Source organism: Syngnathus scovelli, chromosome 9 (genome assembly GCF_024217435.2).
Source record: "Syngnathus scovelli strain Florida chromosome 9, RoL_Ssco_1.2, whole genome shotgun sequence".
NCBI classification, from domain to species: Eukaryota; Metazoa; Chordata; class Actinopteri; order Syngnathiformes; family Syngnathidae; genus Syngnathus; species Syngnathus scovelli.
Window position 1 is genome coordinate 519,221 of NC_090855.1, and position 17,135 is coordinate 536,355.

General features: G+C 46.9%; 2 protein-coding genes across 7 annotated transcripts in view; one reads left to right on the forward strand and one right to left on the reverse strand.

The window, feature by feature from the left end:
* Positions 1–11,676, reverse strand: part of grik3 (glutamate ionotropic receptor kainate type subunit 3) — a 47,223-nt gene extending 35,547 nt beyond the window's left edge. For both annotated transcript variants that reach the window (XM_049729965.2, XM_049729964.2), the window contains exon 1: positions 11,535–11,676. In XM_049729965.2, coding sequence (XP_049585922.1) covers positions 11,535–11,643 — 109 coding nt within the window. In that variant the 5' untranslated portion in view covers positions 11,644–11,676. The remainder of the gene's footprint in view (positions 1–11,534) is intronic.
* Positions 1–17,135, forward strand: part of LOC125974985 (endoribonuclease ZC3H12A) — a 142,110-nt gene that overhangs the window by 74,142 nt on the left and 50,833 nt on the right. For 4 of the 5 annotated variants that reach the window (XR_011087359.1, XM_049729997.2, XM_049729994.2 and 1 more), the window contains exon 3: positions 15,623–15,714. The gene's annotated coding sequence lies outside the window, so the exon portion shown is untranslated. Of the gene's footprint in view, positions 1–11,985; positions 12,072–15,622; positions 15,715–17,135 lie in introns of those variants that run through there. The other variant, XM_049729996.2, reaches the window with a different exon arrangement.

The following is a 17,135-nucleotide window of genomic DNA, read 5'->3' on the forward strand; positions in this document are numbered from 1 at the left end:
TAAGCCCCGTTTGCCTCTTTTGGATCTCCTGCGTCACATTTCACTCGCATGCTTTGGCTTGATGGATTGTTTGGGGATTTTTCGACATTGAGGAACAGACTATGCTCCCCCCGTCCCGTCCCGTCCCTGCCTGTCACTCTCAGTTTTTCTCCAACTTCGCTGCGTTGTCGTTCCATCTGTCTCGGGGCTTGTGACCGCACGACGTCATTTTTTTATTTTTATTTTTTTAAAGAATCGCTCCTGTGACAATTTCACCACGGCGTGCTAGTGCTAAAATGGAAATATCCGCATGCATCTTTTATCTTGAGCCAACTCTTCCCTTTTTCGAACAGCAGCGGGAATTTGGCAGTCGGCGTCTGACCTCCAGGCACGCTAACAGGCTAACGACGCGCTAATGTGTCCCATTACACCCGATTTGCCGGGAGGGCTTTTCTTTTTGTAGAGCGTCGCACTGCTGGTGGATTTCAGATGGGCCCCGTATAATGATGCGTGCCTTTCTTCCCCGCTTCATAAAAGATGGAAGGGAGCGGCCCTGCTGAGAGTCATTAGGAAGGCCATTTATACCACGCTTTTCTTATTCAGACGAGGAAAGGCACAGTTGCGCAGACGTGGAAAAGAAAAGTCTCGGGGTGGGGCGGGGCATCGTTCAAGTCTTCCCAGCATCTGTTCAAGGCGCATAATTACGAACGGATCCCGCGTCGGATGAATCAAAATAAGCGATTGGATGCATTAAGCACTTAAGGATGTCGCGAAGAACAATGGCGAAGATATTGCGGCTTGCGCGAGTGACGTTGCCGTGCATGAATGCAAATTAGCATGATGGCACGCAGGAAGCCATTTTCCGCCTTTCCCGCTAGCGTGCGCTCGACAAATTGAATCCATGGCTGATTTCAATTGTGCCCGCCGCATAAGCGCTTATTTATTCATTGCTTTTCTCTCACCTACATACCATCAAATCGAACATTTTTTTCATATGGCGCCCGTCGAAAGCCGTGAACAATGAGATTCCCGTTGGCGCGTTTCCCCAACGACAACTGGAATGTAAATCTGACGCTTGGTTAACGTTTTTTTTTCCCCCCTGACTTATTTTAAAAGTAAAGTACACATGCATACACATTCATACACACATAATACAAAGTAAAACTTGAGTGTGGAATTGGACACATTGAATTTTGGTACAGATTGTGTGGGTTTTTTTTTCACCATGTAAAACCGCCTCCATCATGAAGTCGCTTCTTAGAAATACGCTAAGTTTGGTTGTGCCGTTTTAATGTGCGTCAACCAGTTCTCCCTTATGTGCTATGTAAGGTTCAGCTCGGCTAGGTTGCCATGGTAACAGTGTAGGAAGCATGACAGGAGTATATCATTTTAATTGGGGCACAAGCTAAATAATCCATATTTGCTTGATCACCAATTGCTCCGTGATGGCGGTGCTGCTGTTTTTGTTAGCAACAACATTCTAATAGTCGTCATTAGTATTTGTTGATTGTGAGGTCGCTGCTTTGCAGTATCTGGCCAGAACTAGACATTTTCTTTTTTGGGCTCATTCCAGTCAAGAAGTTGTGCAGCAAGCAGACTTGTTGAATCCAAGCTGATGGGATGACGCCGTACCTTGCTGAAAACCTTTGCTTTCCCTTACGCTCGACTTTGAGGGAAGTTGCTGTCGAAAGGCTCCAACAAACTTTGGAGCCCAACGGATGCTCGTGATTAAAATTTGATGCCTTGTTTTGGGATTCTTTTTGATTGTGTTCTGTCTGCGGCTTGGTATGCAGCAAACGGTGTGCAGTCCTTCCGCCCGACCCCAATGGGTGATCGCTCCATTACGAGGAAACCGCTCAAATCTGTCCACTGTTTACTCTGTCTTGTTTGTTTGTGCATGAAAGAAAAATGGCAGAAAGAAGAAGAAGAACAGAAAGAGTTGGAATGAAAAAGCTGCCGGGAGAAAGGAATCCAACGCTATCTTGGCGTTAGAATGCAGCCCCGGCCGGCGCAGTCGTACGCTTCACCGAGTACAATGGTCATTGTTAATTAACGCAGTCGGTGAGCATGACAACCGTCGGGACACGTGCGAGTCGTCGTGTCGCATTTTTTGCTCATCTGCGAGGCTTCCGGGAGCCTGTGATTTGGGGGCGAATAAGAAAAAAACATTTATACAAAGCATAGCTGGAGTTTAAAGCAAGGGTGACCGTCATGAAGAAATTCAGCAGGAATTCCTGCAGAATTGATGTGTCGCGTCGTTTCACGGTCAACCGTAGGTAATGGTGCTGCTGGCAAAAGAGACTCTGTGTAGATCGCGGGAAATTAGTTTTGTTTTATCTGCACAACAACAAAAAGTTTGTCTCATCAGAAAAGCAAAGATCTGAAGAAATCCATAACATTGCAAACTTCATTATTGTAAACTTGAAATTGTTTTGGACTGATCACGGATCCTTGAGGTACTCCACAAGTAACCTTAAACGTTGTTGATTGTGCTTTTGCTCAGCAAGTACAAATTCCAAGGAATAGTGTGAAATACGTACATGATGGTCATGGCATCTATTTGACAAGTGTTTCTTTGAACCGGGCACGTACGTACGCTACGCTGCCAGCGCAACAGAAAAACAAGGACATCTCCACCAGAGTTAATAGCCCGCAGCCACCAGCCTCATCGACCGAAAGGAGCAGTCAGGTTGCCACAGAAAACAAATGGCCTCCATTTTTTCTTCTGACCCGACGTCGGCGCGTGGCACTATATATCCGCCCCGTGCGGACGACTTAATCAAAACGCTCAAGCGGCGCACAGTAGCCACCTCATGCCCGGCCAGCCCTCCTCCTGCCAATCGCCACACACTTTCTTTTGCAGCATTGCGGAGAGAAATGCCGTGCGGCAACGCTGACCTTTCACAAAGCCGGCCGGGATGGCGGCATAAATAAAGAAGCAATTGATAATTGATACGTCTGTCATTCTTAACGCATAAAATCGGATCCTCGACGACCGGCGCAAAAGATGCCGGAAGCAAAAAACGGTTTCTGATTGGCTGCCATTTTTTTTCCAAAATAATGCCAATAAGTCATACTTGACGCATTTGTTGTAGTGGGATGACTAAATTCAGGTTTTGAATTTCCAAGTGGCCCTTGGCTCTTTATATGGATGCAGGTATAAAATGAGTCTTCATAGGAAAGTCGTAACATATTGAATATAGGGACCATCAACCTTTAAATGCTCATTCAAATATACATATGCAGCCATCTTTTTTTTTTTTGTACGTCTCAAATATTTGAAACAAAGTAGACGCTTTATTCTGCTCAATTTTCAAATGTTCCCAATTGCTGATTGCATCATTCAATGATTTCTCATCTCAAATATTCCATAATTAACCGCATTGTAACTTTGCGTACATTGAATACGCGCTTTTACAAGCGTGTTTAACAGTGCGACATTGATAGCCTCATTAGCCACAAATGGCCCACTTGCTTTATTTCCATACGCATGACGCTTGCATGTTAAGCGTTTTAATCGCTCGTGGCTTCTTCGTTGACTTACGTTGAAGGGGGAGTCGGTCTGGGGATTCGTGTCCTCCTTTGTGGCTTTTCTTTGTGTATTTAAAAGTCGGTGTCAGAATATGACGGAGTCAAACATCTCGATGCGCATCTCAAGTAATCACTGCGTCCTTCCCCACACATGGACTTTGTTGCTACCCAAAACAGCAGCACCTATCAGGTCACAAACAGTTAATATATTGTTTAAATAAACAAAAAATTCACCTACAATATTTCATATTTGTCCTCTCACTTTTCGCACCCCAAAATGTCTTAGTTTTCCACCCCTAACCCCCCAAAAAAAAGATGTTTTCCTCCAAAATGCGATATAAAACAAAATGTGGCTTTTTTTTTCACCTTCACAAGAAGAAGCAAATACGCTTTTATTCTCTTGCTCTTCTTTTTTTTTTTTTTTGTATCCAGTGTGGCCTTCAATAATAATTAGTTCTTAATCAAGCGCGACATCTATTTGGAAGTGTCCATTATTGGACACTGTGAGGAATGCTGACCCTTCTAACATGCATCACTTGCCTAATTAGTAATTACCTCAGCCAATACGATTCATTTTATCTGCCAGCGGGAACACTTTTAATGAAATCTGTTGCCTTGATGCACTCGTGTCATTTTTTTTTTTTTTGCTTGTTTTTTGTCCCCCCCACCCCCACCCCATCCCTAATAACGAACCTCAGTCTAAAATAAGACAATTTTGCTCAGCAAGACTAAAAAGAGCTTGTCACAGTATTCATGCTATTATGATTAGCGGAGCCTGAACTTAAAGAAATGTGCCGTCGTGACATCTCGGGTGCCAATTAGAAGATGCTCGTCAGAAAAAGAAAAGAAAAAAAGCAACTGAATGGGGTGACAAACATCACATGGAGAACGCGACTCCTCAAGATGTTTGCATCGCTAACAGTCACGTCATTATCTTTCCAAGCAGAAGCAGCAAAGTGTCTTGTTTTTTTCCCCCCGCCTCCTTCACAGACAAGATTTTTTTTCTCTCTAAGGCCTCCCTCCACTTTGACAACACTTCATTTAACGCAGGGGTGTCAAACCCATTTTTGGTTGCGGGCCACATCGTAGTCATGGTTTCCCTCGTGGATATTGTCATACGCACAACAGAATCCAGCATAAAGTTGAACCATGTTTGAAATGTATTTTCAAAGTGGGGTTTTAAAAAATGTTGCAATAGCTCACTGAAAGACAATTTACAATTTTGCTAGTTTAACAAGAAACACGAGTTGCCTTTGCGGGCGGGCCACATAAAATGATGCGGCCGGCCCCCGGGCCTTGAGTTTGACACCTGTGATTTCACCTATTTCTTGACTGAACAGATGTAGATGATGGCAGGCAGATTTTGAAATCAATCACCCACCAGGGCCGATGTTGAAATCGATTAGCCTCACTTTGGACAATAGGAACTGGAGCGACCGATAAAGTTGTATCCCTCGATACACAAAGGCTAGAATAGCCAGACCGTAGATCACATTTGAGCGCGGCAGATAGAAAGAAAACAACGCCAGAGTGAATTTTCTTTTTTTTTTGTCGCCAAAGAGTGATTTTATAGCCGGCTTGATGACGACTATTTAGTGAGTTAAAAAAGTACACGCGAGGAAGCCCGCGGCCAGCCGCAGCTGTCGTTGGATTCCCTTAGAAGTGTAGATAAAAGCAAAATAAAAAAACGTTGGAATGAATTGCACACAAACAGGACGCAAGTGACTCTACAAAACGCTAAGGTGCTGCTGGCAGGCTGTCGTTGAAGCGGCGAGCTGCTGTGAAATGGCTTCTAAGGAACCACAAACTGCTCGGCCTAGCTTGAGTGAGTGGAGGGACAAGCAGAACCAAAAAGTTGTTCTCGTGTACGTCGTCGTTTATTTATTTATTTTTTTAATTGTAATCTGCCGATAATGACTTTTCTCAAGGTCAACATTTGTTTGGACGTAGAAGACAACCACTCGAATATCGGCGGCCCACCCCTCGCTCTCAAATGAACTCGTATAGATAGTAACTGGGGGAAGACCGCTGGGCACGAGTCTGGTTGCCGCTGGGCGCACTCAAATAAGGTGCGCGAGGAAGGAAGGAAGGAAGGAAGGAAGGAAGGAAGGAAGGAAGGAAGGAAGGAAGGAAGGAAGGAAGGCATTAAGCCGCCGCCCCCACCGCCGGCTGCCGTGCCTTGAGATCTTACAAGGCCCGGCTTGTAAATTAAGACGGACGTCTTGTAAGTTGGCTTTGTCGGGAAGACAGAAGGGGTGCCGTCTGGAAAAGGTCAAGCAGACAATGGAGTGCTCGGTGCAGTAAGTGACAACGTTAGAGGAAGGAGGAGGAGGAGGAATAAAACCAAAGCCACTCTGAAGTAAAATTAGATGAGTAGAAAGAACGTTATTGGAGATAAACTTGATGATGTTGGCCTAAAAATAGCTTGAAGTGAAGGTCTTCACTTTCAGCCAGTTACTGAGCCAAACTAGCCTCGCTCATTCCGGAATTGCTAAACACTCGAATGGCTGTCGTCGAAAATCGCTAACAAATGGGTCCAAATGGTACGCAAGCCATTTTCAAGTGAAGATGAAGTTGAAATGATGTGAAACATTTGCGGCTTAGGCTAAACTAGGGCTGTCCAAACTGCAGCACCCGGCCGGGAGGGGCCACATGCCCATTGTAGCGGCCTGGGGCAAAACCACCGTGTTTACCTGCATTGTCCTGTTTATTTTCTACAAAAGATGACCAAAACGAAATCTTTTGATAACAGCACGGTGTTAATATTCAAAGGTAGCATGAGGCTACAGTGGCTTACAATAATATAGAATCTACTTGTTTTAATGAAACCCCATGCCTGCGTTTTCTTGTCCTAAGCTCATTATAGTGGTACTTGACAAGCTGAGTTTTTTTTAGGTCCCACCACTGCTTTTTTGGGGGGTTTTTGTTAACATGCCGAGCAGCTGCCCGCCGCCCCCTCACGCCGGCGAATGTACAAAGAGGCTGCCCCTTCCTAATGGGCTCTACTTGCAAAAGCATACACGGCAACATCATCTCATCATCTCCTCTCAGTCCGAGAAATATAAAGCAAGCGAGGGTCTCTGATGTACCCGACCGAGCTGGAGACCCCTCAGCAAACACCGATTGCCCTCCCCCGGCTAGCTAAGAGCCCTGATGGAGAACAAAAGCGTCTTTCTTTGAATGCCTTTTTGCCCTTTATGTTTGATTTCGAATGCAGCTGCCATGCTACGAACAGGAACGGAGGACTCTTGCGTGAACGCGGCGGGAAGTCATCTGGCTTACTCCTTCACGTCGTCCGTGCCCTTGTTATTTAGTGAAATGGCCCATGAGAAACAAACGGGAGTACTGTATTCAAGAAAAAAAATTCTCCTTCAGAGGAGAAAAAGCACATTTGATGGAATTAGCCTCGCGGCTTACGCGGTCAGCATGCAGGGAGGCTACGCGGGACATTAACGGAGGATTAACTCGCTGATGCCGACGTCTTTATGCATGGCAACAAGCCTGCGAGGGGGGGGGGGCACGTTCCGAGCAAAAAATCGCGGAGAAAAAATGTCAACATGTAGCATTTCAACGCATCCGCAAGGAGCTCGTACGTATTCCCGATCCGCACGAGATGACATGTAACATTTTGAAACGCGTTGATTGCCAGGACGCCCGAGCGACATGCGCATTGTTTGCATTAGCGACGAGCGTTGCGCGCCCTCTTAACATAGCGCAGATGTCTCATTAAATTTGCATCCAATTACGCAGCCATTGCTTCAATTGATCCTTTCATCAGTGTAGATAATACTCGCTGATTGCAGACTGTTCGGCCGCATGCAAATCCTTTGCGAGCGCTCTTAATGAAAAGCAATTAGCTGGATTGACGCTTGTTCCGCGGGAAAAGTGAGCCGCTTTTGCTTGAACGGTTGAGCGGCAGTCGCAAAGAGGTTAAGGCTTCAAAATGGCCCCGGACAAAGTCAAAGCGGATCTCGACTGCACCTGGACAATTTGCGCTCGCGATCGAGTATTTGACAAAGGTTTCATTTCAAAGCCAAACCCACCGGTCTAATCTGAAGTCCCGCTGAAAGCCTTACCGTGTCTTGAAACCCTCCTTTCAAATTGCCACCGTAACGGAGGCTTGAAACCCTTCTAAGACCTGCCCAGCCCAAAGGCAGACGGACGGACCGGCGCAGAAATTGGGATTGAGTGGAAGCTTCTGGCTGGAAATTGACATTGACTTTCCACCTCCGTGGCGATCCATCAGCCAAGAGACCCGAGGCACTTCCTGCTCTCCTCGTGGCCCTATTTGTTAGCGTCGGCTCGAAAAAGGGAGCCGAGAAAACATGCGGCGGGCGGTCGGTGAAAGGATCTCGACGTTTGTGCTTTTGGAGTATTTTTGGGCCTGAAGAGGCTTGTCTTATTCATTCCTTCTCTTTGGGGGAAAACAAGAGGGCGAGTCTTCTCGAGTCGACTCTCGCAGTTGATTAGTAACTCCGAGCCTCGGGGGTCTTAGCGCACTTAGCTCCCAAACATAGACTCCAGCGCACAGGCAGCTCCCTGCAGACGTGCGATTTGAAGGGATTCGCACAACCTGACATTTGCGCCGCACCTCCGTCCGTCAATGAGGGATTGATTAAAAGGGCCGAATGGAAACAGAGGCGGCCTTTGTTCTTTTGTCCTCAGCCCGGAGTTAAATAGGACTTAGGCGGCGATACCTCCGCTGTCAAATTGACGTCGGAGGTTCCGTGTAACATCTGGGAATAGATAAGCACGGCGCTAACGCGGAGGCAAGAGGGAGGGAAAATCGGAGCTGCTGCTCGGCTGAATTTCCAAGTGTTTGAAGGGAAGCCGGCCGGGTTTTATCTGGTGGCAGTGGAGGCACCGCGCAACGTGGCGGGATCAAAAGGTTGGAGCTAATTAACAGGCAAAATACGTGGTTCAGCGAGGCGAGGCGGCCTTGTTTGGAATGTCAAAATTGTTGCTCTTGCGTACTGTTCCTTTTCCACGCACACATTTGGAAGAATATCCTCAAAAACAGAATACCGCAATGCCTTTATTGTTATTGAACCGGAGGGAGACAGAAAAGCAAGGACCGAAAGGGGGATGGATACATAGTGGGAATCCACAGGGTCACCTAAATGCAACCTTTGATGCTAGCTAGAACCGAGCTAGATAACTAGCTAGCTAGCTAGCTAAACTGAGCTAGGTTGAGGCTAGGCTCTATTTGGAAAATTAAACTGTTTCATAAATGCAAAAACATGCCTCAACCATGCAGCGCAACTCTCGGGATGAAAAAAAAGAATAAAAGTAGTACGGCTACGAATCAGCACGGTGTCCATTTCATAAGGCGTATGCTCGCAGCAGCCGTTTTGCCCGCCACTTTGCGCCACGATATGAAAACACCATCTGTTGCGTGAGCTAACGGCTAGGCTATGCTAGCCATGGGCCGGATAGGGCCCCGCTGTGTCCCGGGATTATTCTAGTGGTGGGTGGGTCAGATCCTCTCTATTAGCCCCCAGTGGCTCCGATTATTGGGTAATCATCATCAAATGTGAGCGAGCGAGCGAGCGAGCTGCGAAGCACCTGTGCTTTTGTTTAAGTCTCATTTCCTTAAGCGATCAAAAACTTGGACATTGCGGTTTGGATTAATTCGAGGGGGGAAAAAAGAGCCTCTTTACTTTTTGTGATATACAAAACCTGTTTACTGCAGAACAGATGATTACTGGAGGCACAAATCCAACATCTTGGAAAATCAATCTGTCCTTTTCTCCAGGTAATGAATAGACAGAAAATGGGATTGGATTGGCGTGCAAGTAGCCCGGCGAGACCGCTCGTTTGTATAAAAGAGCAACGTGGGCCACGAGTTACGGCTTTCCGTGCGTTCCCAAGAAGCCGGGAGGGTGGCGACAGTCAGTTCAGGAGAGGAGTGCCTTAGTTTTCATCAAAATGATGTCATTACAAAATTCAAAAAAACATGTTATCTTTTAAATATGGTTCAAGCCAACTCACAGGTCAAGCTGCCGATGTAACTTCAAAATCTACATCAGAAAATAACAATGTCTGCATTTATCACGTCGACCTGCGGGAGGGAAAGCCAGCCGTCAACAGGCGCATTAGCGACACGCGGGTGGAGGAGAAGGGGAAAAAAAACTGGGGGAAAAGAAACCCGCAAGCGGGCCAGGTGTTCCCGAGACAAGGAAATGAAGTGAACTCTGCGTTGAACAAGCGACACTGATGAAGTGCTTTACAGTACGACGCCGATAAAGCAAATTGATCCTTCCCCGGCCGACGAGACAACAAAGTGATGAACGGCTTTCATCAATACAGATAAAAATCGCCCGCGACGCGTCATTAGCGCCGCTCGCCGAACAAGGTACAAATGAATGGAAATGATCTGCCTACTTCTTTAATAGGCCTCATATTTCGGGCCATTATTTCCCCCCTCGGGAAGGTGGGCGACGGCAAAAAACAGAAATTAGAAGCACAGCGTGCAAAGAGGGAAAACGCGAGTCCTTATTGTCTCGGGAAAATAGAACGAGCAGAATCAGACCAAAGCGCCATCTGGCCTTGACTTAGATCAATGTGCTGTAAAAAGCGGCCCAATCAATGGCGACAAGTCCACCTTGGATGCCCACCATTACCCAGATGGCACTTGGGTGGGTGGAGGTGCGCACGGGGGCCAGCAACGCTGAAAAGAGCGCCCTCTGCTGGCTCGTGATGAATTTGAAATGATTCAACATATCTCGAATGTGCTGCTTTTATGGAGGTAACCCATAAATTGGATTCCTCGCACTTTCTCATGGCCGCGTCATTTCAGTCGGCCTAATGTTGTGATTGGATAAATAGTGTATTTTAGAAACAAGCCAAGCCGTGCACTATGAATCCATTTTGTTTTGTGCTGGGCTTTTTTTTCTTTCTTTCTTTTTCACGCCCAGATTTGACATTGGGCACATTCTGCAACCTTCTCACACACAAGAACGCAAACACACACACACGCATGCACGCAGTGGTGTACGACACTGATGCAATGATGGCAGTCTATAAAAAGCAACGGTGTGACTGTGCCACTTCAAGGTACATTTGTCTCAGCACCTTGACATTGTTCTTTTCGCCTTTCAAAAAGAAAAATACAACTCGTCTGTCAAGTTGGGGTTTTTTTGTGCTTTTTTTTCTCCTCCCCACTCCACAAAAATAGTTTGAGATTGAAGGGATGCCGAGACACGGCAATGTCAGAGAAGTCGAGGCTCTCCGCAGACATCGGCAGTCAATCATCGTCGATGTGTTTGTGCTGCGTGTCGGCGACACGATGCTCACTTTGCACTGTTTTTTTTTTTTGGGGGGGCTTTTTTTTCTCTCACAAATGGAAATTAGCATACGAGTGACGAGTCTGGCCTGTTGGAACGGAACTTTTTAATTGGAATATTGTAAAAACCCAAATCAAACTGACAGTCGTCTTTTTCGTAATTGTATATTTGTGACTACATCCTAAATGTAATTTGGTCTATTTTATTTTTTTTAAACACGCTTACTTGAGCTACAATTTCGGGACATTTTGTTGCCCATTTTCTTTTCATCTAACGAGGCAATTATGCAAGACGCCGCTGCACAATGTGACATCTGGGACGCAATTATCTGGACAAAATAGGCATTGTGACGCTTCCGCTCTCGGCGTGTAAATGCAAAGCAGATTGTCACTTGTCCAAAAAAATTCATCTCGGCCAGAAAAACAAACGTCAAGCACCGTGACTGCACCGGAGGGACCCAGAAAACAACACGCATCCATCCCCCGCCCCGCTGTCACCCCAATGCTCACGTTGTGCGCATTGTTGAGCGATTGCAGAGCTGACTTGATTCAGTGGGATTTAAATCCCACACCTGAACTCTTGTGATCAGGGGCGGATTTGCGCTTTGGAGGTCACATTGCGCCACTTATGAAGTGATGCAAAGACATCCTGCTACTTTTCAGCCAGTGACTTGGCATGACAGGAGGGATCATTTGATGTGATTGATTGAAATGGTATAATGGTAAAAGCCCCACTCACCGATCCGGATGACGTGAGGCATCCCGCACGAGTATTGAATCCACACGAGACACGCGAGCAACCACGTCCAGTATTCCAAAGTAGTCCCAAAGCGCCAAGTGTACCGCATGCTTGTAAAGTCACCCGATCCACTTTTTTCCCCTTTAAGTGTGGAAAAAAATCCCCCCCCAAAAAAAGAGCACTTAGGAATTGCGCATCAGGACCGAAATGGCATCGTGACCAAAGTCTCGTCTCATCGTCGCTGTTGCAGCATCTTTTTTTTTGTCTCTTTCCCCCCCCCCCCTCGCCCAAAACGTGCTTCGATTAGGGGGGAAAAGCGCGACAAGACTCCACCAAGTGCCGTACGGCGTCTGCGTCCACTTCCGAGGCAATTGTGAACCGCTTGCTTTGCGCGCACTCTCGCGCAACTTGCACACGCACACACACACACACGCGCGCACCCGCACAAAAAGCGGCGTGCACAGACGAGTCAAAGTGATCCGGTCAGGTCAGGTCCAGCGCTCCTCAAGGTCTCAACTGCTGTTCCGCGATGCTCAGGTGGACGAGCACACACACACACACACATGCGCGCGCGCACACACAAAAGGCGCCTCTTTTTCGGTTCGGGTTGCGCGCACGCAGACCGTCAACGCGCGGCCGAGGCGGGCTGCAGGTGGTCCAGCGTACGTGACTACTGCGTGCGCAAAGGACGAGTGGCGCAGATAGAGAAAGAGAGAGAATGCGAGCGAGCGAGCGAGAGCCGTGCATGGGGAAGTCCGCTCAGCCGTGGGTGCGCGTCGCGTCATGGTGGCTCGCCTTAAAGTGGGGAGTGAGGAAGGGCTGTCATACTGCTTGATAAGTTGATTTCTTTTTCAAAACAAATTTCAAATATCACATTTTTGGTCTCAATCAATTTTCTTCTATTTGGGTCTTTCTCATTCGAAAGGAATGGAAATGCCACAAATCCCATCCAGCCCCCAAAACCAACAGAAATTTTGGAAAAAGAAAGATACCACCTGTTTTCTTGCTTTAATGAATTGTGCTGCTCCTTCCGAATGGTGCACCTTGGCCAGCAGAGGGCAGTATAGAACGTGCACCAATAATACAAACTCGACAAAGACTGAATGAAGCAGATACCTTGCAGTCATATTATTATTCCAATATCTATGAAATAATGTATGCCTTGAAGTATTGTCATGTTTTCTGTCTACATGTGTTGCTGCATTTTGTGATGTTGTCTAAAGGTTTGCTTTTGCATTGAGATCAGAACTGAACCTGTGCAATTCATCCATCCTTCCATTCATACCTTCAGCCACCCACTTACTTCTCCATCCATCCATCCATCCATCCATCCATCCATCCATCCATCCATCCATCCATCCATCCATCCATCCATCCATCCATCCATCCATCCATCCATCCATCCATCCATCCATCCCTATCATCCCGCCATCCATTGAGACATCAGTAGAGTAAATAAACATGATGGACTCACTTTATATTCCACCTAATGCCGCAATTGATATTTTTTCTCCCCCCGCTACGATTTGCAATTATGTCGAAACAAAACAATGGCACGATTCAATCTTTGCGCTTAGCAGAACATCATTGATGAGATAGCGTTGCGGCTCATTGCCTTTATTCCTCTGTTTGGAAGGCGGAGGTGTGGTGGGATGGGCGGGGGGGGGGGGGGGTGCATCATGATGCAAGCGGGAACAAGCCAGACTGACTGCCGATGCATATTCATGCACCCCCACCCCACCCCGCCCTAACCCAAGTACAGATTTATTGCCTCTTGGCACAATGTAAGGACTATCAACGTGAGTTATGTGGCCCGGCTCTCGCATTATCGAGATTCATTGACTCGCTGCTCTATCGGACGCAAAAATGTACACAGCTGCAGCAGAGCAACACACATGAAGTGACTGGAGTTCATTTAGTCATTATTTGGTGCTAATGGAAGATGACATTTACAAGATGTGTACGGAAAAATAGAAGAAATGGGGGCACACGCGAGGCACTTCAACAAAGAGATTCAAAGAATAATAACAATGAGAAAGCAAAAAGTCATGCCGTTTCAGTAAACTAAACTAAAAACACCACAATTTTTGTACATGGTCTCAAAAGTTTAAGAAAGACCACTTAGCTAAAATGTTGTTGCTAACATCATATGGGAGTTTTGTTGCGTTGTGCGATCTGATCCGTTTAGCAATCTCACTTTTAATGATGGGTGACAGGAACAAAAAAAAAAATCCAAACAGAACATCTCATGTCTGGATGTTGGTTGCGGTTGTTGCAAAGCGGCCGAATCAACATAGACCGGCACGTGGCTTGCGCTCGAACGATTGCCGTCACTTTTACAAAAGCGGGCCGGCGATCGATGCCTCATCTGGCAGGCAAGGTGGTCAGAACTAATGGCCCCAGAAACATGCGTCTCCATTGTGTGGGCTGGAAACGCTGACAAGAGGAGTACTTAGTCCGCCCGATCAATTGGCACATTTTGTTTATTTTTGTGAGAGGAGAATAGAAGATGATCAATTTCCAGGCGACACCTTTCAGAGCCCGCTCTTCTGCTGGAGCGGCCCATATGAAGAAGCCGCGCCGGGTTTTGCGATTATTCCAAAGGGAAAATTGCTGCTATTCAGTCTGCTCTTTAAAAAGAAATGAAACCTGAAAAATAAGAAATGTTCTCATTGATTTAGCCGTCAGTTCACAACGCGTGAATAGAAGAGCCCAAAATCGAAGCGTCAATGCAAATTCTATTGTAAGACTGAGGCGCTTCAATAAATCCAGATAATAAAAAAAAAAAAAAAAAATGTAGTTTTACTTTGGCCACAGTTTTAAAGAGGCACAGCGCGCTTGCTTCAAGATTTTTGTCACTTCCATCGAAACTTTACTATCGAACCCACTCAGAAAACAAAATTCCTTATTGTATATTTAAAGAGCAAAATCTTCGACCCTAATATTGCAACGGTCGCAATATTCAAATCTTAGCAAAAAGCACGGCCTGCCTATAAAAGCCCCTTCTTCTTTTAGTCTGTCTCTGCGCCGCCACACAAGAAGTCAACTTCTTAAACAAGCCGACACTCGTGTTGATCTAGAAGGTGACAACGCTTCAAAAGCAACCTTCCATATTTGTCGACTTCAATGACGTGCACTCAACTTGGCGCTTTCTGACACCTTCTTGGGACTAAAACATTTCACGTGTCCCGTAATTGTCACTGGTCCATACGTCGTCGTCGCGGCAGGACTTGGTGGGGCTTTTTGGGGTGGGCGCACGCAGATAATTAAATGTCAATTCTACCTCTTCAGCCGCACCGGGGCGGCCGTGTCGCCGTCGGCGCTGACAGATTGGAGCATTTGCGCCAGCCTTATGATTCAAGGCGAGGTGCCGGCGGCGGACGAGGTTATGAGGAATTGGCCCAATTCGCGCGCTGATTGCGACGTTTACCGGGGCCGCTCCAGATGTATGTGAGTCCGCGGTGGGCGGCGCGGCGCCTTCGCGGGCGGGCAGGCGGAAGCCCATCGCGATGCCCATCAGTCATCCGGACAGACGGCGAGATGGGGAAACGACTGCTAGCGGGCGCCAGCCGCTGGATATAGATGAGAGCGGCACAGAGTCATAATACATTTCCGACTGGCATTCCTGATCTATCAATTGAATGATTACACTTATCGTCCATATCATCCCCGTCATATATCTTTAGTAACTACACCTTCAAATTGTCAAGCGGTTTGTACACACGGGTTCCACAGGCACAGTTTCAACAGTTCGGAGTGGTTCTTTGGGAGTACACTTAGCACCCAGGTGAATCATTGACGCCGGGGCCCATTTTAGGATCAGATGCGTCGGAATTTGGACAATTTGCAGTTCTTTTGAGGCTCTGGCTTTCTTCACGGCTCTTCCCATCTGTCATGTTGTAGAATGCAAAAGGGTTCTTGGATCTGTAAGATTCTTTATTTGGGAGGTGCTGTCAGTTTGTTACAAACCGTTTGAAATTTTCATACGCAAGAACAATGCTGACAAGTTCGTAGGAAGATTGTTTCAAAACGAGAACTGCAAATGTCCAGCAAGGTCTCACAAAAGCCCTGCGATTGTATGTTGGCAGGTCACTTCCTGGTCGACGGAGGATGACCAAAAACATCAACGGGACTCTACGATGTTCATTCTGGAAACCCCCTCCTGCCTCCTCATTGAAAGGTAGAAGGCTTTTTTTCTGACAGAAAAGGCAATGCCGTGAATGTGGAACCCAAAAAGCAGACCCAAGACAAAGATTTAAAAAAAAAAGGTTCATTAAACAAAAGAATGAATACAAACCGAAATGACACAAAGCCAGAACATCAATGATTCTGCCCTACGGTCCTTGACCACTTATTAATTTCCCTACTAACCCTTTGCGATTCCATTTGACCCATAGTGCGCCAAGCCCGCACCCGCGGTCGCGACCTATACCGTCCAGCTAGACCCCGGTCGCTGTTAAATCCCACACGGGTTTATAACGAGCCATACAATAACCGCTACACGGCGATTATCAAGTGACCTCTGGTGCTGTGAAAGCAATATGTGTGATTGGAGCCCATTGTTACATCTCTGCCTCGCCCCCTCATAAAGGCTAGATGCAAAAACCCGTACACTCGAGAAAACGATTCCGAGGTGAACCCAAGGCTTCCGAAAGAAAGGGAATTCCTCATTATCTCCTGCCAAACGCAAAACGGGAAGAAGACACGAGCGAGAGACCGATCCATGGCCACGAGTAGCGTTTATTATCACCGTTTATCAGACGATAGAATTTCTGCCACGGTCCCTTGGTGGAAACGATGGATACACTTTGCGCTTCCTAATGATCGACGGGGATGAAAGACTGAATCAAGTGACTCGGACCTGGGTGCGGTAAAAAAATCCCTAAGCACGACCAATAAATTTGGACTCCTTGTAGAAGTGATTGGCGCCGGCCGGACGTCACACCCTCGATGAACTCCTACGGATTGTTGACTTTTCTGTCCACGGCGGTTCTTGTCACTGTGCCGATCTTAATTCAAAGTATCGTCTTGGCTTAAGAATCCGCTGACGCTCCACTAATTATGGATTTGGACTATGGAAAAGGCCAAAGGCATTGCATCCATAAGCATGTTGGCTAGCTGGCGTCTTTTAAAGTGCGCCAGCCCGAGAAGCCGCCACAGTGACGCATCTTTCATGACCCACGCTTTCTTCTCGCTACTCGCACAAGTGGCCCATCTGTCAGCGCCGGCCGGGAGACGGGCAGCGGTATGATTTGAAGCCACGCCACTTGATAGCGACCGGTGCGTTGTTGTTTACACAGCATTTGTCCGTCATTAGGCTTGCTTGGCCAGGCTGGCCGCTCGCTCCTTTTATATTAATTAAAATGAATATAGAGTAAAGTGGCTCACGGCCCATATCTTGAGGTAAGACTCAATTAACCTCGACGACCTTGTCGAACACAAACAATGGCAAATGAATTCTACCCGGACAAGCCGGGCGGGCTATAAATAGCGAGCGGCGCATTTCCACCATGTTTTCATGGACTTCTGCTTAAATCAATGGCCCATTAAAAGATCCCCGGTAACGTGGTGTAGCTTGAAAGCGCACATGTTAGCGAGGCG